At 39.1% G+C, this 21,489-nt stretch overlaps 1 protein-coding gene and 1 pseudogene across 15 annotated transcripts in view; one reads left to right on the plus strand and one right to left on the minus strand.

Moving 5' to 3' along the window:
• JADE3 (jade family PHD finger 3) overlaps positions 1 to 21,489 on the plus strand; it is a 128,596-nt gene that overhangs the window by 87,432 nt on the left and 19,675 nt on the right. For all 15 annotated transcript variants that reach the window (XR_011536290.1, XR_011536289.1, XR_011536291.1 and 12 more), the window contains 3 exons: positions 10,781 to 10,971; positions 13,983 to 14,194; positions 19,199 to 19,366. Coding sequence is in view for 11 of the 15 variants with exons in the window: in XM_070606451.1 (XP_070462552.1) it covers positions 10,781 to 10,971; positions 13,983 to 14,194; positions 19,199 to 19,366 (571 nt within the window). In the remaining 4 variants the exon portion in view is untranslated. The remainder of the gene's footprint in view (positions 1 to 10,780; positions 10,972 to 13,982; positions 14,195 to 19,198; positions 19,367 to 21,489) is intronic.
• On the minus strand, positions 8,073 to 8,944 carry LOC103541295 (small ribosomal subunit protein uS5 pseudogene; annotated as a pseudogene).

The following is a 21,489-nucleotide window of genomic DNA, read 5'->3' on the forward strand; positions in this document are numbered from 1 at the left end:
GTTTAAATTCTCAGTGCTTTAAATTATAGTGTGTTAAATACATACTGATTTTACTATTTTTACTTCCCTATATATTTGTAGCCAACAGTGAGAGTTTTAATGTTTTGACAAAAATTTTAAAGGTCACTGAACAATTGTAATTTTCCCCATTGATTATAAAGATTGCTTTTCACAGTTTCAGCTTGCACAGTCATTTTTACAGGACCATGCCACTGTGCAAGCAAGGACTATCTGCAATCTTTAGTGACAGCAGATCAGTGGTTTTTGGAAGGGGACAGTGGAGGGCACACAGAAACTTTTGGAGGTAATGGATATATTCATTGTCTCGGTTGTAGTGCTGTTTGCACAGATGTATATATACGTGTGTGTCAGAACTTACTAATTTGTACATTTAAAATACATGCAGTTTAATGTATGTCATTTTTACCTCAATAATGTTAATAAAACAATGTTAATTCACATTTTAAGAAGGAGAAGACGACAAAGGAAGCAAAGAGGAAAATGAGTGGGTGTTAGGAAAGAAAATTAGTGAAGAACCAAAAGATGCAAGTAAGAAAAACAGAGATGAGGCTAGGAAGGGAAGAGCATAAAAACAAGGAAGATTAGGGAATAACTGCAAATAGGAAGGCTGAACCTTCCATTTTCACCACTTGCCTTTCCTATACTAAAAGTAAAAAGATTTTTTTTTACTTTCTCAAGCACTCGATTGAAAGAGTTTAGAGTAAGTAAACATACATTACACCTAACAAGTGATTTTATAAATCAAAATAGGAAAGTGGGATGTAGGGGGGATTTCACTAAGTTCCTCAGTCAGGTCAAGTTCCAAGTTTGTCATATGACCAACCATGGGCTTTTATAAATGTGCAGCTCTCTTTTTTTTTTTTTTTAGTTTTTTTAAATTGAGGTATAATTGATATAAATATTTTTATCAAGATAGATTTTACATACCATAAAATTCACCCTTTTAAATTGTACACTGGTTTTTAGTGTATGCACAGAGTTATGCAACTATCACCACTGTGTAATTCCAGAATATTTTCATTACCCCTAAAAGAAACCCTGCATCTGTTAGCAGTTACTCCTCATTTTCCCTTTTCCCCACCCCCTGGTAATCACTGTGTTAGTCTGCTCCGGCTGCCATAACAAAATACCACAGACTGGGTGGCTTAAACAGCAGAAGTTTATTTTCTCACAGTCTGAAGGCTAGAAGTCCAAGATCAAGTTGCCATCAGGGTTAGTGTCCAGTGAAGTCTTCCTGGCTTATAGACAGCCACCTTCTCTCCGTCTCCTCACGTGGCCTTTCCTCTGTGTGCACGCAGAAAGGGAGATCTCTGGTGTTTCTTCCTCTCCTTATAAGGACACCAACCGTATCGGATTAGGTCCCCACCCTTATGACCTCACTTAAACATTTTTATCTCCTTATTATAGGCCCCATCTCCAAATACACAACCACACTAGGAGTTAAAACTTCAGCAAATGAATTTGGGGAGGACACAATTCAGTCCATAAGAACCACTAATCTACTTTCTGTCTCTATGGATTTGCTTATTCTGGATATTTCATATAAACAGAATCATACAATGTGTGCCCTTTGGAGTCTGGCTTCTTTTACTCAGCATAATGTTTTCAGGGCTCATCCATGTTGTAGTATGTATCAATATTTCATTACTTTTTATGGCCAAATAATATCCCACTCTATGGATATACCACATTTTGTTAATCTGTTCATCAGTTGATGGATGTTTGAGTTGCTTCTATGTTTTGGCTATTATGAATAATGCTGCTTTGAATATTCTTGTACAAGTTTTTGAGTGGCCACATGTTTTCCTTTCTCTTGTGTATATACCTAGAAGTAGAATTTCTGGGTCATATGGTAACTATATCTTTAACATTTTGAGGAATTGTCAAACCATTTTCCACAGCATCTCCAACATTTTACATTCCTACCAGCAATGTATGAGAGTTCCATTTCCTCCATGTCCTCACCGATAACACTTGTTATTGTCTGTCTTTTTGATTATGGCCATCCTAGTGGGTATGCAGTGTATCTTATTGTGGTTTTTATTTGCATTTGCCTGATGGCTAATGATGTGGAGCATCTTTTCTTCATGTGCTTATTAGCCATTTGTATATCCTTTTTGGAAGAGAGCTTTTGTGCTTTATTACAAAGAGAAGAAGCCTTTATGTGGTCAGAAAAGACAAGATTGATCTTTTTTTCTCTTCCTATGAAACACTGCTGTTCAAATAGCCGAAGTGAATTGTCTCAGTTTACTTCTTTATGTTCCATCACATTCACTTTGGGACAGATGCCCTTGGCTGCTAAAAATCTGACCCTTTAGTGAACAGGGTGACAAAGTCCCCTGACCAGCAGTTCCAGAATGTCCCATTTTTATATAGTGCATCCATGCATACCTCCTCTATATATCTTCTTTGAAGAAATTATTCAGATCTTTTGCCCATTTTTAAAATTGGGCTATTTGTCTTTTTATTGTTGAGTCGTAAAAGTTCTTTACGTATTCTGGATATGTCTCTTATCAGATACATGATTTGCAAATATAGTCTCCCATTCTGTGGGTTTTCTTTTCACTTTTTGGGTGGTGTCGTTTGAGGTGCAAAAGTTTTTAATTTTGATGTTCAGTTTATCTGGTTTTTTCTTCAGTTGCTTGTCCTTTTGGTGTCATATCTGAAAAATCATTGCCTAAACCAAGATCATGAAGTTTTATACCTGTTTTCTTCTAAGAATTGTATAGTTTTATCTCTTACATTTGGGTCTTTGATCAGTTTGAGTTAATTTTTGTATATGATGTGAGGTATTAGGGATCCAGCTTCATTCTTTTTTGCATGTGGATCTCCAGATGTCCCAGCCCCATTTGTTGAGCAGCCTCTTCTTTGAAAGTGGTAGACACTCGCCATACCCTAACTCCAGCCACCTTGATTCTATGAGTCCCTCATGAATCAGGCTGCTATGAGGAAAACATAGTTCTTGAATCACCAAGAAACCTCAATTTCATTTTTTAAAATCCCCCTTTTCACAAGTCTAAAAAGGTGACTTTTTAACTTTTCCTACCTTGAACTGAGATGCTAATGTCTCTACTTTATGCTTCACTCTGTCCAAATATACTTTTTTCTCACACTATATAATAAAACACCACTTATGTTCCTTTTTTATTGGTTAGTTTTATAACTTCCTGTATGTTTTTGTTTTTGTTTTCTTCATAGATTACAAAAGTCCTAGAAGCTAAGGAGGTGCCTGGTAATAATTTGGTTATTTACACTATTGAGAATATTTATTTAAACAGTTTTTGAAATTAAAAGATAGTAGCTTTATTCACAAAAGCCAAAAATAAAAGTGTTTTCTTCTGATATAACTGCCAGATCTAAGCAAATGTAAATGTTTCATAACAAACCCTTGCAATGGTTGCTTTTAGACTTAAAACTAATATCTTCAGTGATCATGTATTACTTTCATATAAAGAAGAAATATTAAGAATTATTCAGTGTAAAAATTCTTCCTGCCTTCCAAATTTTAAAAATTGTAAATCAGTGTGCCTTAAAAGCATGATGACATTCCTTAATATTACGCTAAAGATTTTTAATAATGTTATAGCAGTTCATAATAGCATATGAAAAGTATCGGAATATAAGAACACATCTTTTAATACATTATTTTGAGTTGGCTCCTCCATGTTAGTTTTGGTAAAATTAAAACCTAATTGGTTAGTTATTTTCTACTGATGGAAATCTCCTTTCTCTGGAGAAAATATTCTAAAATATAAATCTCTTAGAGAAATTTAAGAATGAATCTAATGTAATACAATAGTGATTTAATGTAAAACATATATGAAAATATTGGGAAATAATTCTTTACCCTTATGTATTAGTCAAGATAGGCCAATTGCTATAACAAACATCCCCAAAAGTCTTAACATCTTAACACAATGAAGGTTTTATTTCTTGCACATGTCTCTGTCCAATGTGGATTTGGGATGTGGGTTACCTGTGCCCCACCTAGTCGTTCAGGGACTCAGGCTCTTTTTATGAGTGGCCCCTCTATCTGCCAGCTCCTTTCCCACTCCCTCCTCCACCCCCAAACCTCTAAATCCAGGCAGCAGGAAAAGTAAAGACAATGTGTGGAGGGTTGTGCAGATAGATGCTGGGAGGGGAGGGCTAGGCTTTGAAGTGGCTTATCCACCCATATGCCATTAGCCAGAACTCACTTCCATGGCCCACGTAACTGCACAGGAGGCTGGGGAATATAGTCTTGCTGTGTGCCTAGATGGAAAATGAAACACGATTTGGTGAACACATGGCATTTCTCTGCTACTCTTTGATAGTGGCATTACAGACTCAAAGCTACATGAGCGCAGAAACCTTATTGATTTTATTCATCACTGTAACCCTGTAGTTGATGCTATGATCTGCATTGCCCAGATTCCCATATAGTCTTAGGACCTCTCCACGTGGTCTCTGAGTAGGGTAGTCTGGCTTCTTACCTGGCACCTCCGGGCTCCACAAGTGAGTTTTCCAAGAGATAGGAAGTGGGAGCTGCTAGTCTCAAGGCCTGGGGGCTCAGAAACTGGCACAGTATTACTTCCACCGTATTTTTATTAGAGCGGTCACAGAGAGCTCCCAGACTGAAGGGGGAGGAAGTAGACCCTACCTCTCAACAGAAGGACTGGCAAAGGATTTCTCACCACCTTCAGTCCGTCACAATAGTAATGTTTTTATTGTTTGTATTTGACTGACTTGCCTTACTGCCTACAGACAGATTAATCAGTCAACTAGAGAAACATAGATACTAATAAACTAAAGTACACACTTGCTTTTTATTTATTACCTAATCCACAGGATTGTCGAAATGCTTCAGAATTTCATTTCCTAATGGACTTAGAGAAGTAATTTTGGATGAATATAAATTAATTGACCTGATGCTTGGGTGCTAGAATTACTCTATTCATGCTATAATAATTGAAAAGGGGAAAAAAAGATACAACAGTACGTGGAGCAGATCCTATCAGGAGTCTTTGTTCTGGCTTTCAGACTAGGTTTTTCCCTGTTTCATTGTCCTCTCTGCAGTTCTCTTGTCTCTTGGTTTAGTGCAGTGTTGTGCCTATCTGTGGTGATTGAGGGGAGGGGTACGGAGAATTATGGAGCCAGCTCACACTCTCAGTTACAGCTGCTTAGAAGAGTCTGTTCACTACCTCAAGGAATTTTTCAAAAGTAAGTTCAACAAGTAAAGATGATGTTAACCTCGTTACATGTTTTTAGGTAGATCTGGGTGATTTTGATGCTAGTCAATAATAAACAAACTTCAGGTAGGTTTTGTTTTTAGGTTTTCATTTGTATATTTAAATTAGTTTCTATTACAATGAAGTTCTAATGGAAGGAAAACAATGCTTCATGTTTGGTTGAGAGGAAGCATGCGTTATACGTTGTATGACATACAAGTGGTTAATGATGTATTTACCATGTATGTGCATGTATGTTTTTAAAATTATAGATGAATTATGGCTTATCATACAAACAAAAATAATCAGACTACAGAACATTAACTATATAGTATATGTCTTATACACACACATGTATTTGTAGGTAAATATAAATGGAACATTCTAAACTTGCTTTTTTCACTTAACAATATATCATGATACACTTCTGAGTCATTAATGATACTGAAAGAAGGAATAGTCACATGTTCAGACAGGCCCCTATTTCTCCTTGAAATGTAAATGTTGGACTAACTGGGCTCTGGAGAGCAATACTTTCTTTACTAAACTCCAGACTCAAATATACAACCACCAATTCAACATTTCCACTTGGATGTCCAATAGACGTCACAGACTTAAAATTCCCTAAACTGAACTACTGAACATCTTCTCAAACTAGTTCCACCTGTAGTTTTCCATGTTTAACTAATGGCAGATCCATCCTTCCTGTTGTAACTCTGTTTTTTCAGTGTTTCAAGCCAAAATTCTTAGAGTAATCTTTGATTCTTCATTGCCTCATACCCCATATTCAATATTAAAGGAGATCCTCTTGGCACTGCTTTCAAAAGATATTCAGATTTCGTATAGTAAGTCAAAGGAATAACAACCCCTAAGGATAAATGGGAGCACAAGCCTGCCTCCCACTCCTGCTGTATTTCATCATCCTGCCCCACTCAGCTCCCCCTACTCTCCTTGCTCCACTCTTCCCACACTTCCTTTCCCCTTCCATTTTAGACAGCAGCAGTCTACCATTCTTGCTTTCAATTATGAGAATCAATAAAGAGCACAATGTACAGAGCACTTTCGTACACACATTTATCTTACTTAAAGTTTAAAGCAGTCCTTTAGGGGTTTTCCCAGTTACTGTTGCTGCATAAATTGTTTTTCCAGTTACTGCTGCCCCCAAACTTAGCAGCTTCAGGCAACTGTGTTATCATAGTCATGGATTCTTATGGGTCAGGAATTCAGACAGGGCACAGTGGGGTTGGCTTGTCTCTGCTCTACAATGTCTAGGGCATCATCTGGCAAGACTTGAAGTTTGGGGGTGACTCAGCAACTGGAGACTTGGAATCATCTGAAGGTTTATTCACTAATGTCTGTCACCTGGGCTGGGATCACGTAAAGACTGCACATGGCCTCTCCATGTGGTTTGGCTCCTTCACAGCATGACAAGCTCAGCATAGGCAGACTTTTTATAGGCCTCAGTCACGGGGTTCTACATGCACATGTTTCAGCAAACAAAGTGAAAGCTGTGTTCCGTTTTATGACCCAGCCTCGCAATTCTCATAGCATTGCTTCTGCCATATTCTGTTGGTGGAAACGGTCACAAGCCATCCCTGATTCAAGAGGAGGGAAAATTAGAGTTCACCACTTGATGGAGGAGTAACAAAGTCACATTGCAGAAGAGCATGTGGGATTTTGAAAATATCATCTGTCACTGAAGTTATAAGTGTCCTTTGTTTCATAGATGAGGCATGAAGTCTTATAGAGAAACCGTCACCCCAGAGTGGCCAGATTAACAAGGGGCGTCTTGGGAAACTACTCCTAGAGATATTATTACAAAGGGCTCCTATTTAGTTAGCTTTTAAGACATTTATTTCAAGCCTTTAAAGAATCCATGATGTTATAATAGTTGTGCAATTTATGTGCTGTTCACAAATGATTCCAATCTACTCATTAGGAAATGAAGCATAGTCTCTACCTGCCAAATATTTAGATCAACTGAAGACACACTGGGGACTCACTGTGCATAAGACACTGGAGGAGGCCCCATAGGTCGGTTAGAGTGGTTGCAGCTTCCTTTTACTGCCTCCTCGTGTTCACACGGGCCAGAGGTAGCTGGCCTACCCTGACAAGCAGGTGGACAGGCCTTCTTTCTATGGGGCTAAGCAGGTGCAGTTATAGGTCCTTTCACCAAAGGTCAATCATCTAGAAAGTTATTAAAATATTCGTTTACATTCAAGCATCTAAATTGAAAACTGTACTTACTATGTCATCCAAATAAAATTGCTCGTGCCTCTAGGCTTGCAAGCTTTTGCTGAATTGATCAGTGGTCTGTGACCATTCAAAGAGTGTCTCTATACTTAGTATATAGTGACGAGAGAAGAAAATTACCCAGGGATAATCCTGGGATTTCCTCTAGCTGTAGCAAGGTTATAGGTACTTGAAGATGTTAAAGCTGCATTTTTAAAAATCCCAAAGTAATATTTCTTCACTAATTCTCATAGACTTTTCCCTCTGTCATTATAAATGCAAGAATTTCTCCTTCTGAGAAAGAATTTGTCCTTGTGTATTAACTTCACCTTTTACCCACATATTTCCTTGCCTTTGGTATTACTGTTTCAGTCTATGATTTTTTATTGTCATAGACTCAGTCCTTAGATTCAGACCTTTAGTTTAAGATACGTATGAAAAGATGAGTGAGATATCATCATCATCATCATTATAAATTTTGAACTGAAATATAATATACACATAGAAAAGGAACCAAAGCGTAACTGTATAACTCAATGAATTTTTTTGTTTGTTTGTTGGTTTTTTGGTTTTTTTTAACAGGCTTAATTCACTTTATTTTTCTTGTATAAAACTATGTGGTAGCCACAGCTGGAGCCTGGGTCCTCTGCACGGAGACTCTGGTGTGGTTCTTTACAAGATGGTCAGTGAACTCCTGATAGGGAGACTTGGTGAACACGGTCTCTTTCCAGGGGTCGGGGGTGAGATAGCTGTAGGTCTTAGAGATGGCATCAAAGGTGGCCTTGGCAAAGTTGCCAAGGGTGGCAGTACAGCCCCTGGCTGAGGTGTAGCAGTTGTCAATACCAGCCATCATCAAGAGCTTCTTGGGCACAGGGGCTGACACAATGCCACTGCCCCTGGGGGCAGGGATGAGGCACACCAGCACAGAGCCACAGCGACCTGTCACCTTGTAAGGAGCAGTATGGGGGCTTGCCGATCTTGTTCCCCCAGTAGCCTCGTCGCACGGGAATAATGGAGAGTTTGGCAAGGATGATGCCCCCACGGATGGCAGTGGCTACCTCCTTGGAGCACTTCACACCCAGACCGACATGTCCATTGTAATCCCCGATGGCAACAAATGCCTTGAACCTGGTCCGCTGGCCAGCACGGGTGTGCTTTTGCACCGGCATAATCTTCAAAACCTCCTCCTTGAGAGATGCCCCCAGGAAAGAGTCAATGATCTCAGACTCCTTGATGGGCAGGGAGAAAAGGTAGATTTCCTCCAGGGACTTGATCTTCATGTCTTTGACCAGGTGACCCAGCTTGGTGACGGGGATCCACTCCTTGTCCTCGGCCTTGCCTCCGCGAGCTCTGCGGCCGTGACCCCGGCCCCAGACTCCACTGCCGAAGCCTCCGCAGCTTCCCAGTCCAGGGCCCCCAGGGCCTCCAGGCCCTCCAGGCCCTCCCACAGCACCGGCGTCATTCGCCATTTGGTGTTTTCTCGGAGAAGAAGTCAATGAATTTTTATGAATTAAATATACTGTCACCCACAACAAGAAATAAAACATTACCAAAACCGAGAAGCCCTCCTTCTGCTTCTGCCCACTAACTGACCTCCCTCACCATAGGCGACAGTTTTTCCTGGTTTTGAACTTCATACCAAGACTGGATTGTTTTGTTCATCTTTATGCTTGTGAGATTCATCCATGCTGTTGCATGTAGTAGTTAATTGTTTCACTTCTGTGTCCTATTCCATTGTGTGAATATACCACATTTTATTTATCTGTTCTGCTTTTGATAGATATTTGAGTTGCTTCCAGTTTTCAGCTATTATGAAAAATGCTAATATGGCCATTTTTATTCATCTTTTGGTGTACATATGTGTACTTCTTTTTAAGTATATTCCTAGGAGTGAGTTTGTTAGATCATAGGATATGCTTATGTTCATCTATAACATCTGCTGCCAAATAGTTTGCCAAAGTGATTTTACCCATTCACACTCCCCACAGCAGTGTATGAGAAGTCCGTTTGCTCCACTTCCTTACCAACACTTAGTATCATCAATTTTTAGTCAGTCTTTTTAATTTTAGCTATTCTGGTAGGTAATAGGGATTATGATTTCAATTTGCATTTCTGTGATAACTAATGAGGTTGAGAACCTTTTTAAAAGTTTTCTTGCCATCTGGATAGCCTTATTTTGTGAAATGTCTGTTCAAGTTTTTTGCCCAGTTTTTAATTGGGTTGTCTGTCTTTTTCTAATTGATTTGTAAAAGTTTATTATATATTGTTGATAAACACAAGTTTTTCAATCTCTTCCTTTATGGTTAATGGCTTTTATGTCTTATTTAAAATATCTTTGCCTAGACCAAGGTCATAAGGATATTCCCCCTTTGTTTTCTTCCAGAATCTTAGTAAACATATTACTTTTAATTTAAGAAAATTTATAGTCTACCTTGTTCCACGTAGAATTTGAGGCAGTTGAGATAAATAGTTAGCAAAATGTTCTTCCATTTAGAAAAAGATGGATTTTGAAAAAAATTAGATACTTAGATATCTATAATTATCTCACAGCCCATACTAAAAAAGCACAGCATATTTAATCCCATAGTCTCTCTAGAATTCATATGTATGTCTTGTCCTTTTCAATTGGGTTCATTTCAGATGGAAACAGGCCTCTGACAGCAGTTTCCAAAATTTTAGCTTCAATTAATATTTTAGAGTTCTGCTTTTTTCCTCAAGTATTTGTTGCCTTTGTCTTTAAAAACTCCATATGCTGGAAAAATTAAAATGTGCAAATGTGTGTAGTTATTAACTTTATTCAACATACATTATATACATTATATACATATATAAATATATATATATATATATATATATATATATATATATACAGGCTATAGCCTGTACTTTTTACCACCATCCAGTATTGCTTCCATGGCAGAAAACCATGAATTTAGCTGAAATATATCTTTGACGTGGAATCTGCCTGTGCCTTTGTGCCAGTATCACTCCTTCCTAAATTTCCCCTTCTAAATAAACTTGGTGGTCATTGCCCCAAAAGACACAATGCAGCAACATTTTATTAGAATGAATGGTAGTAGGAACCTAGGAGCCATGAAGGTAAATGAAGCAGATTGTTAGCAGTCAGTGTTCACAGCAGATGATAAAACTGAATTTGTAGAACCATTTGCTTTCTAGAAAGAGATCTGCCATACCTCCCAGTTAGCAGAGCAGGGGATTTCCTCAGGGTAGAACGGGAGAGTGTTCAACTCCGCTGTCTGGCCTAAGTGCGTGAAATCTGTCATTTGTTTGTTACTGGTATCTTTCTTTTGCCTTTCTAGGATTATCGCCGAGAAGATAAAGGAGGTTCTGTTTATTCGGCCCAGGAAGTACATCCACTGCTCCAGCCCAGAGACCGCAGAGCCTGGCTACATCAACATCATGGAGCTGGCAGCATCTGTGTGTCGCTATGACCTAGATGACATGGACATCTTCTGGCTCCAGGAACTCAATGAAGACCTCGCAGAAATGGGTAAGTTGTTTTCTCAACAAGTAAGTTGTTCCTTGACTTGATTTGTGGGGCTTTTTAAAGTTGTCAGGACCATTTAACTTGCTTTCATCTAGTGGCTTCCATTCTTTTCTGGTCTTTTCATTTATTTTTCTCTTTGATCTTATCTAATGAGGCATTTCTTGAAACGCATACATATATTGATATAGAGCAGTAACATTTAAATCCGACCTTTTCTTTCCTTGTTCATGGTGAATAGCACAGATCAGGGATGGCATGTAGGTTTCAGGAGGATGTTTCCCAATTCTGAGTGTGAGCATGGTCATGGCTGATTGGACTTGTGGTTGAGAAGGATTCTGAGCCTGGTTCCTTGCTCAGCCCTGAAAAGCACTCTGATCAATGAGCAGGGCCAGGGGTAGCGGAGCCTCTGCCACCTCCACCTGATGGAAAGAAGCTCCAACATCAGCTTTAGGCAGCACCGCTGCAGCTGACAGGTCAACGTGACCAGGATGCCTTAATGGAGGGCTTGTAAGTTTGGTGCCCAGAAGAATGGAAGGCCTAGGGCAAAACATCCCCAGAGCAGTTCTTAGCTACTTCCAGTGAGTTATAGAGTTGTCGTGCAATTCTCAAAAAATAAAGTAAAATAAAGCAAAAACAAGCAAAGCAACAGCTTGGAAATAAACATAATTATAATTTTAAAATAAATATATGCCGTACAGTACCATACTGGTGATGCTGGGAAATCCTAGACTGAAAGGAAACTCACTTTATACTTACACACAGCTCTTTTTGACCTGTCTTCAATCTGAGCAGCGTTTAGGTCCAAGTGGTCCTGTGGAACAACGAGTGGTTTTTAGGTCTCCATATGAGCTATGATAAAAGATACATTCGATTTCATTTTTGTTTGAATCACATTTGTTCATTGTTAGTACAACAAGGATCAGTGGTTTTCCTTTTCTTTCCTCTCTCCCTTTTTTTTCTTTCTTTAGAGGTTGATATCTGTGTGTGAATAAAAAATAAAATTCTATTAAATCCAATTTGGTATGATGGTGGTACTTATTCTACCAGTAACCAATCCTTCTTGCTTTTTAAAGCCTTTTGTCTTATGTCTTCTCTTGCTTGCCTTCTAAGAGGAGATGAGTCAGTTTAGGCTGGGAACCACAAAGAGAAGAGAATAAAAGACTGACAGAGAGGGAGAATCAGAGTATGAGGGCATAATCAAGTGGATTGATGGCTCGATGTGCACTTGTGTTTATGAACCATACAGCAGCCATATACATTACAACATCACAGTGCTGCCTTCAACATGACCCCACCTTATAACAAAGTCCCTTTGGTATTTTGCAGTTAATTCTCTTTGGATGAGTTTTTTTAATAAACTTTTAAATTTTGGAGTAGTTTTAGATTTACAGAAAAGTTGCACATTTAATACAGTTAACTGTATGCCCTTCACACAGTGTCAGTTTCCCCTAGTGTTAACATCTCACTTTACCATGGTACGTTTGTCAAAGCTAAGAAACCAACATGGTACATTACTATTAACTAAATTCCAGGATTTATTGGGATTTCACCAGTTTTTCCACTAATGACCTTTTTCTGTTCCAGGAGCCCATCCAGGATACCACATTACATTTAGGCTTGGACGAGTTTTAAAAGAGGATTACCTTATCTCAAGCATTCCTTTAGTGTGAATGATATTGTATCGAGGCTTCTAAGAGCCTAAAATGAACTTTGAAAAACAATATTAAATTAAGCATGTTTTTTTGGTTCAGATTAAGGAATTTTAAAAATTGAGTGCTTGCTACATACCAGGCACTGTGCTAAGCAATGTACGAACAATTACCTCATCTCAGCCTCACAAGAAATCAGTGAGTTTGGTATTATTATCCTCATTTTACAAATAAGGAAATTGAGCTCTACAGAGGCTAAATAACTTGTCAAAGTTTACATAACCAATATGAGGTCAAGTTGCAATTTGAATCCAAGTGCTCTTGTAACCAGACACTCTATTCCTCCACTCCAGAAAGAAAATGTGTGATTTGTCTTGGCTGGAAAAATGAAACATACTACCTGGGTAGTTTTTGGTTTCCTAAGTAGCTACAACATTACAAATTCCATATATGGAATTCCAAAGTTCCTTAGGGTATCGTATATTACAAATGAAGGGCAATACTTGGGTAAATTTGTTTGGGATTGTTGATAAGCTATTAGAATAAGTATATATACTCTCACAAAATCATTAGTCCCTCTAAGAAAAAAAATGTTTAGTTGTTACCAGTATCCACCATATGGATCTTTTAGTTAGGTTGTTAAGGATGGAAGGCTAAGAGAAATTAAAAGTATAGAAGGAAAAAGGAATCAAGAGGCAAAAAAGGCAATTTCAGAATTTGCAGTTAGACCTTTGTGAATACTAATGGGTTTATTTTATATTATAGTTTGCCATTGGACAATATTATTGGATTTTTTTAAAGTCAGGTTTGGAAAACAAAATATTTCATATGTGTGATTATATATACATTACCTAGAATTTTCTTTTATGCCTTAATACCTTTTTATATGAAAATATCTTTGTATAACCATTAGATGTGCTCATTGGGACTAATTTGCTAAGAATGAATTATTATTTATGTTTAAATAGTTATGTGATTCTCATTATTTTATTATGCTGTCAGTTAAAGTGTTCAGAATTACAAAGCTGTGAAAGTTCTCCCTCAGTGGAAATAAGAGAAAAGAGAGAGAGATTTAGGAGGAGACTGGCTAGGATTTAGACAGAAAATTGAAAGGGTCAGTAATGTATCTTATAAGGAATATGATGAAATGCATTTCTCCTTTCATGTGCCAAACACTAATATGTGATGATAGGTAAATATTAGAATGGCTCTAGTGAAAGATTCCTTGAAATCTGGTTGTTTTAGATCAAGGGAGAGATGGTTTTATCCTTTAGAATCCCCCTACCCACGCATTGGGCTCACAGTAGGTGATTTGGGAATGACAGCTGACTGACGGGTTGATTGATTGTTTGTATTTCTGTGCAGGTTGTGGGCCAGTTGATGAGAATCTTATGGAAAAGACAGTAGAAGTCCTGGAACGCCATTGCCATGAACATATGAACCATGCTATTGAGACAGAGGAAGGGCTAGGCATAGAGTATGATGAAGATGTGATCTGTGATGTGTGCCGGTCTCCAGACAGTGAAGAAGGGAATGATATGGTGTTCTGTGATAAGTGTAACATCTGTGTGCATCAGGTTAGTGAGAGTGGAGACCGCCACCTACCCACGGTCAGCATTTCTGAAGCTCAGTGATCTCCAGCACCCATATCTGGGTAGCAGCTTTCATTTAACAGTGAACATAAAGATTTGGACTGGCTTGTTCTCCAGTAATTCCTTTAGAAACAATACTTCTTAGGATCCCCAAGATGACTGACTTACTAACTTTACCCCAGGGGGCCAACCCCAGGTCTTTATTGTATTGCTTCAATGCCCATACCATTGAGATGCCCAGTTCGATACTTTTACAGTCCCCTGGGGAGTCTCCTTGCTGCCTGCCTGGGAGTCTCTCCTCTGCCTTCGAATCCCTGTCACATCATCAGATTACACCCATGGTCAGTGGCGTTGGTGAGTTTACACTGCCTACAGCAGGAAGTCTGGATTCCTTATCCTGGCACCCAGAGCCTTCCCCAACCCCACAAATATATAACTCCCAGGAAGCTAGATCACTCCACTTCTAAAGATCATAGAATTTTAGGGCTGTAAAAGGTCATTCCACTCCTCAATTTTGTGGATAATACCAGGAGAGGAGGAGTGACTTTACCTAAGCTCTTACAGCTAGTTATTTGTCATTCTTTCTACCACAGTGCCTTTTTAATTAATAGTAATAACAATGATATCAGCATTCTTTTCAGCTCTTTCCTTTTCTTCCCCCACAAGCCCTATCCTCCAGTGACATAAGGTTATTCAAGGGGGGCAGTGATGAATATTCCTGATACTGTCCTGTCTCTATGTTTCAGCTACATCCCAATTTAAAATGCCTTCTCCCACCTTGAGCTGTCAAAAATCTACGTATCTTCCAAGGTCTGGTTCAGATTCTTTCTTCAACTCCCCTACCCTAAGTGATTTTTCTCTCTTCTGAACCTATTCTGTGTTTCATTCATTTTGTTAATTTATCTGGCAAATAGGTATGCAATACCATCCATGTGGCAGGACTGTGCCGCATGCTGAAGATACAGTCAGTGATGAAGAGGAAGACGTGGTCTTTGCCCCCAGGGAGATCAGAGTCTGGTGTAGGGACTAAGGGAAACTGCCCATTTAGCATAGTATGCCAAATGTTTTTGTAGATAGAAGTCCATGCTGCCGTCAAAGGGCATGGGAGAGAGGGGAGTCAGGGACAACTTCCAAGAGGTGACATCCAAGCGGAATCTTAATGGCCAAAAGGAGATGCCAGATAAAACAGTAGCGTGCGTTCAGGTGGGGAGGAGGACATGTCCAGCCAGGGTAGTGAGAGTGCACAAAGTATGTCGGAGGCAGCTCTGAGTGGTTCAGAACTGCGGAGAATGGTAGGGTGGAGTCGGGAAGGCAAGGAGAGTGAGAGTAGAGAGAGACACGAGGGTCACATGTGAAAGGCCTTTTCTGACAAACTGAGGGACTTCGGTTTTGTCCTGTCAACCCTGCAGGGTATGATTTGTATTTTAGAAAGATCATTCTGGCTACAAAATGACTAAAATGATTAGATAACACAAGAGAGAGAGAAACCAGGGCTTAAGACTTTAATTCCCTGGGCCACCTAATGTTACCCTCTGAATTAGAAGGTGCTCAAAAATTATTCTGTGACCTATTGGATCTTTCTCTTCATTTTACTGTGTCCTTTAAAAGAGTGAATTTGAAAAATTTATCTTCACTCTACCAGTTATTGGCATTTATATCACAGCTTTAGTGAGAGAAAATCTTTACCATTTAAGTGTAAACTTAAGTATCTCACAATACAGGTCCACAGTCCCTTCTCTGCAATTCCAAAATTTTGAAGCTCTGAAAACCACAAGTTTTTGCTTAAGTTTGGCACCAAAACTGATTTGGGGGCAATACTAGAACTCACCCAATATGGGGCTATTTATGGTCTTTATCCCATTTTGTGCAAATACTCATGAATTTTGTTAGAGAAATATTAATGTATTTGATTATATGGTACTGCCCTTGGGTCCCATTGTGGGGTATGGTAGTATACCATGTATGTACTGTATTACTTTCCTAAGATCTGAACAATTCTCAATTTCCTGATGTTTCTCAACCTAGAGTTTTTAGATAAATGACTATGGATCTATAGTAGGCTTGAAGGGAATAGTACAGAGGTCATCTGTACATATTTTGTATATTTGTCCTTCACAGTTGATACAAAATATTAAGGAATTATTTTCACGTTCTTTGACTAACAAAATGAAATGTAGCATAATAATTCTCCTCAAAAGTATTTTATTTGTTTTGAAAACACACCCAGTAGTGACTATAAATGATGCCCTTTCCTTACATAGAAAGAGGTGTCAGTAACACCTGACCAGGCCTTGCAGAAGGTAAGCTGGTATGTATTAAAATGAGATGTTGGTGCCACATAAAGTTTCATATAAAAGAAATTCTAAATTGATTATTTTCACTTGACTTCTAAAGAGATACTTAGGTTGGAGCTCCCTCTATTGACTGAAAAGTGACTTAAAATGATTTGGAAGATTTGGTTTACTCCTTAACAGAATCGGGGACATATATAACGTCTGTATTTTTTAAACATAATTTTTCTTCTTTAATGCCACCGTATTATGTCAAATGTTTGTTCCTCTGTGACTGTACTGCATTTATGGTCAATACTTTAGAAGAGAGGTTTACATCAATAGACTTGAGGTTTTAACAATGAGCTTAAAATTTTTGCATTAAAAAATGTGAAAATTGGGATCATTCCAAGTCCCTTTATATGTTCCATTTTCTTTTTCTTAGCCCCGGTATTGAACACTCAAACTGAGGCCTAAATTAATTTGCCGGAGGGTACATGCTTATAGTTTTTATATCTGTCATATATATATAATGTTTGGCACTAAGTTTATTAACCCCCTGAAATTATATGTAAAACATATGTCCGTGCATGTGTGCGGTTTTCTCAAGAGAATCCACAGCCTTCATCATTTAATGGTCTAGAAAAAGTTGAGAACCACTGCTATGAAATATAAGCTTCTGTGATCTTGTGACCAGGCATAAGTCTACACGAAGGCTCAGTAGATGATTTTCTGCCCAGCAAAATGGCCAGGAGATAAAGGATATTCCTAGAACCAGCCACTGGTTTTTCTTCTGCTGGTCTCAAAGAGGCTCTGTTTTAGGGAGGAAGCTTGCTTTCATTTCCTACCAAACTTGCTGGACCTCAGAGAAAGACAAGCTTTGAAGGTTAGGAACCTTATAAAATGATGCCCTGTTGTTGTGAGAGTATTTGGTTGGAGTCCAGCTTCAGTTCTTGAGCTAAATTAATTTTTTTTCTACCAAGCCACCTACTGGGGCTCAGCATAGAGAGCATTCCAGATAAATTGATAATAAAGGACCTACCCCCCGTGACCTTACAGTCTCACTGAGGAGATGAAACATTAACAGCCAAAGTAGAGAAGAATACATGCTGCCAACTAGGCACCCGGTGAGGAAAACTATGTTGAGTAGAGGGTGGGGGTAAGGAAGTAGAGCAGACAGAAGGGGCTACAGGGACCTGAGAAGTGAGGCGAGGAGCAGCAGCCTTTCAATCAGGGGCCAGCAAACTTCTCCTTTGAAGGGCAAGATAGTAAATATTTTAGACTTTGAGGGCAACATACAGCCTCTGTTACACATTCTTCTTGTTTTAACGTCGCTTTAAAAATAGGAAAACCATTCTTAACTTGTTGGCCCTACAAAACAGATCTCAAGTAGTAGATAGCCAACCCCTGGTTTAGATGGGGGTCGGGGTGGAAGCAGAGGGAATTTCTAGAGGGTTTGTTGCTGTGCAATGGTATGAAATCTTTGCTTTAGTAAAAAGAATATGGCAGCCAAATAGAGGAAGGATTGAAGATATGAAGGGGGAGGAAGAGAAGTTAGATATCAATCACTCCAGGATGATGTGATGAGGACTTGGATGGAGCAGTTGTGGTGGAGATGGAGAAGAAGGTCAGAGTCTAGGGGCCACTGTGTAGGGAGGACTAGCAAACCCCAGGGACAGTAGATGAAGGAAAGTGGATAATATGAGTCCAGGAATTTGTATCTGGCAGCTGGGAAGCATGGTAGTGATATGGATAGAGCGAGTTTGGAAAGGGAGCCCGTTGGGGGGTAACGTGATGGTAAGTGTCGTAACTTGAATCTGAGCCATGGGTGAACCTCCTGGGGCAAGCACAGTTTTTGAAGCTGCTGTGGTGAATCAGGCAGCAGTGGAGATATTATGCCAGGCCACATGGAGAGCCAGGTGGCCCCAGCTTGAGTCTCTAATGGTGAGGGTAGAGCAGTGAGGGGAAGAAGGCTGGGCGAAATTGGAGGGAGTAAAAAGGAAGTCTAGAATGTTTTTCAAACTAATCTCTCTCCTCACCCCAGTAATTCACTTATTTATTTGTCCAACTTCATTCTGTAAAGGATTTGAAGCAGCTTCCAGAACTCATTATGGAGTGTTGTGATTAGTCTAATCGTCTATTCAGTTCAGGGTTCATTCACAAGTCCCTTTGTCTTCAAACCAAGCAAGTAATTGCTACAATTTGATGAGCGCTTTTATGCACTAGGCACTGTTAGGCTCTTTAAACATTAGCTCATTTGCTCCTCAGAAGTTTCATTCTGTTTATTTTCTAACTCTTTTTTTCTTGATCACAACAGTACATGACATGTAGAAGTTGTTCAATAAGTATATGACTGATTAATTATAATGTGTAATCATTGAAGAAGCTTTAGAAAATGAAGGCAAAAAAGAAAAAAACATGTAATCCCAAAACTCAGATAACAGTTGGGCTAGCCTGTGTATATGTTTCCTTCTAGTCCTATTCTATTGTCCTGCAAGTCAGTTCTCATAGATGGACATGCTGATCTTAGAACAGATACTGGGAGTTGTCTTTTTTTTTTTTGAGTGTTTTAAAATTGCTAAATCCTGGATATGAGTTTGTTCAGCCTTATTGGCCTCTCTCTCCTAAAAGCAGAAGGTACTCTGTAACTGTGTACCAGAGTAGACAGTTCCGGTGAGAGGATGCTAACCATTCTTCCCTCTCCTCCTCATGCCTCCAGGCCTGCTACGGCATCCTTAAAGTCCCAGAAGGCAGCTGGCTGTGTCGCTCCTGTGTCCTGGGCATTCATCCACAGTGTCTGTTATGTCCAAAAAAAGGTGGAGCCATGAAGACCACCAGGACAGGGACTAAATGGGCTCACGTCAGCTGTGCCCTGTGGATTCCAGAGGTAAGAATTTGTCTGAGCCTGTGAGGCCATTTGCTCCAGGGTGCCCCCATTTCCCACAGCATTCAGACTGACTCAGGCTTCATGGAGATGCTTCGTGCCTGCCCATGTTTCTGAGCTGATAATGCTTCCACTTGAGTTCCCTTGTATCCTTCTTGGATGCAAGTGAAGCATGCAAGCTCATGCTGATTCATTTATAGGTGGTACTACCAGTGGTATTGGATACATTTGTGTGAGAGGAGAGGTATAAAAAACCCCAGAGTATGAATAGCAGAGTTTTTAAGGTAAAACTTACTTTAAAATACCAAATCTTAAGTGTAGAGTTTCATGAATTTTTACACATGAATGTATCTGTAACCACAACCCAGACCAAGACATGGAACACCCCAGAAGTAGACATGGAGCACCCCAGGAGGATCCCTCATACTCACTTTCCAGTTCCTATCTGGGCCTCTATTACCCAAGAGAAACTACTATTTTAATTTCTGTCACTAAAGATTAGTTTTGTCTGGTTTTGAACTTCATATAAATGGATCATACCGGATGCACTCTTCAGTCTGGCTGGCATTCTTATGTTGTAGTGTATATCAACATTCATGCCCTTCTGTTGCTGAGTAGTATTCCATTGTATGGATATACTGTGATTTATTTATCCATTCTCCTTTGATAGACATTTGAGTTATTTCCAGTTTTAGGCCATTACAAATAAAGCAAGCAGCAGCTCTCTTCCCCACTATGATGGTTGCCCTTTGATTTCTGAAGCTCTTTTCAGAGCTTCAACTCAATATTTCTCTAAGAGCTTCTTTATTCAAAACTCCATCCCTCATTATTTAATCTGGTCCCTCAGTTGCTGATACTTCCTGAGGAGCTACGTCATGCACACTAAGTTGATTAAAAAGGGCTTCCAGGCATCATTACTTCTCCTTGCTTCTTATGGCTGCCCTTTTTTTTTTTTTTTTTTTTTTTTTACTGCTTAGACATCCCATTCTCTTCCTCTTTCCCCAACCCCTATCCAAGCCAGCACATTTGTTAGGCAATTTAACTGCAGGACATGAGAGACTGCAAAATTCAGTTCATGGGGGAGGTGATGATACTGTATCAGTAATTCATTCTCCTTTAAAACTTGCCTGGCTTTATTCTTGTTAATGTCAGTTCAATCTAACAGTCGAGCTCACAGAGTTAGACTGAAAGGCCTAGATACATACTATGGTATCCATATTTGAGTAGTGATGTCTTTTTCTTACTAAGAACATCCAGCTTATAGATATGTGAAATGGACGCTCAGGTTTCTGGCTTGAGAGTGACTGGTTTCCAGCAGCAAATACCCCAACTAATGGAGCAGACTCTCTCAGCATGTAGAAGTCTGGAACATGACTCAGGAAGAGTTCTTTAAAAGTAAAAGAAGCTTTCTCACCTATTGACAGTCGCTTATGATTTCCAGTACCTTGTGGGCTGTTCAGCATCTCTTTGATCTTTCTACTGTTGGTTTCTCAGTGTGGGCAGAACTTCTGCTAGTTTAACCACCCCTATTCAACAGTCCTTCACTTTTTAAAGTTGTCTCTCTCTTAGAAAGTCATGTACATATTTGTAAAACAACAAAAACAAAAAAGGAAGAAAGAAAAGAAAACATTTTTTACCAGAAGTTGCTTGACTCCTTATTTTCACGTAGAAAAAATTTTTTCCATCTTTTTTTAAAGTATCCCTTTCAGTGCTCTCCCCAAGAGTAATTTCACTTTGATGCTACTTTGGCTGAGAGAGTAGAGTAAGCTGATGATAGTTATGTGGTTTTAAAGACTTTGGTTTAAAAATGTTATCATCCTCATCCTTTCTACTTACATGCTGCAGTCTCTTCATTACACATACATTGCTGCTACTTGCCCACAATATTATGCTTCTTTGTAAACTGAACTGAAAGGCTTGTCACTGCCTCTGTTTTTCATCCTTAGTTAATTACATGAAAAAACAAGGCATGTGGCACCATCTATAACGTATGAGAGGTGCTAGATTTTGTGGATTTTAATTCCTTTCCTTAGTAGCACTTTTTGGTTCCTAAGTAAAGTGTAGATATCTTTGATTCATTAAGATAACGATGCCTAGTCTCCACTCATGCCCTCTCATCCTATAGA

Source organism: Equus przewalskii, chromosome X, assembly GCF_037783145.1.
Source record: "Equus przewalskii isolate Varuska chromosome X, EquPr2, whole genome shotgun sequence".
In the NCBI taxonomy this organism is placed as follows: Eukaryota; Metazoa; Chordata; class Mammalia; order Perissodactyla; family Equidae; genus Equus; species Equus przewalskii.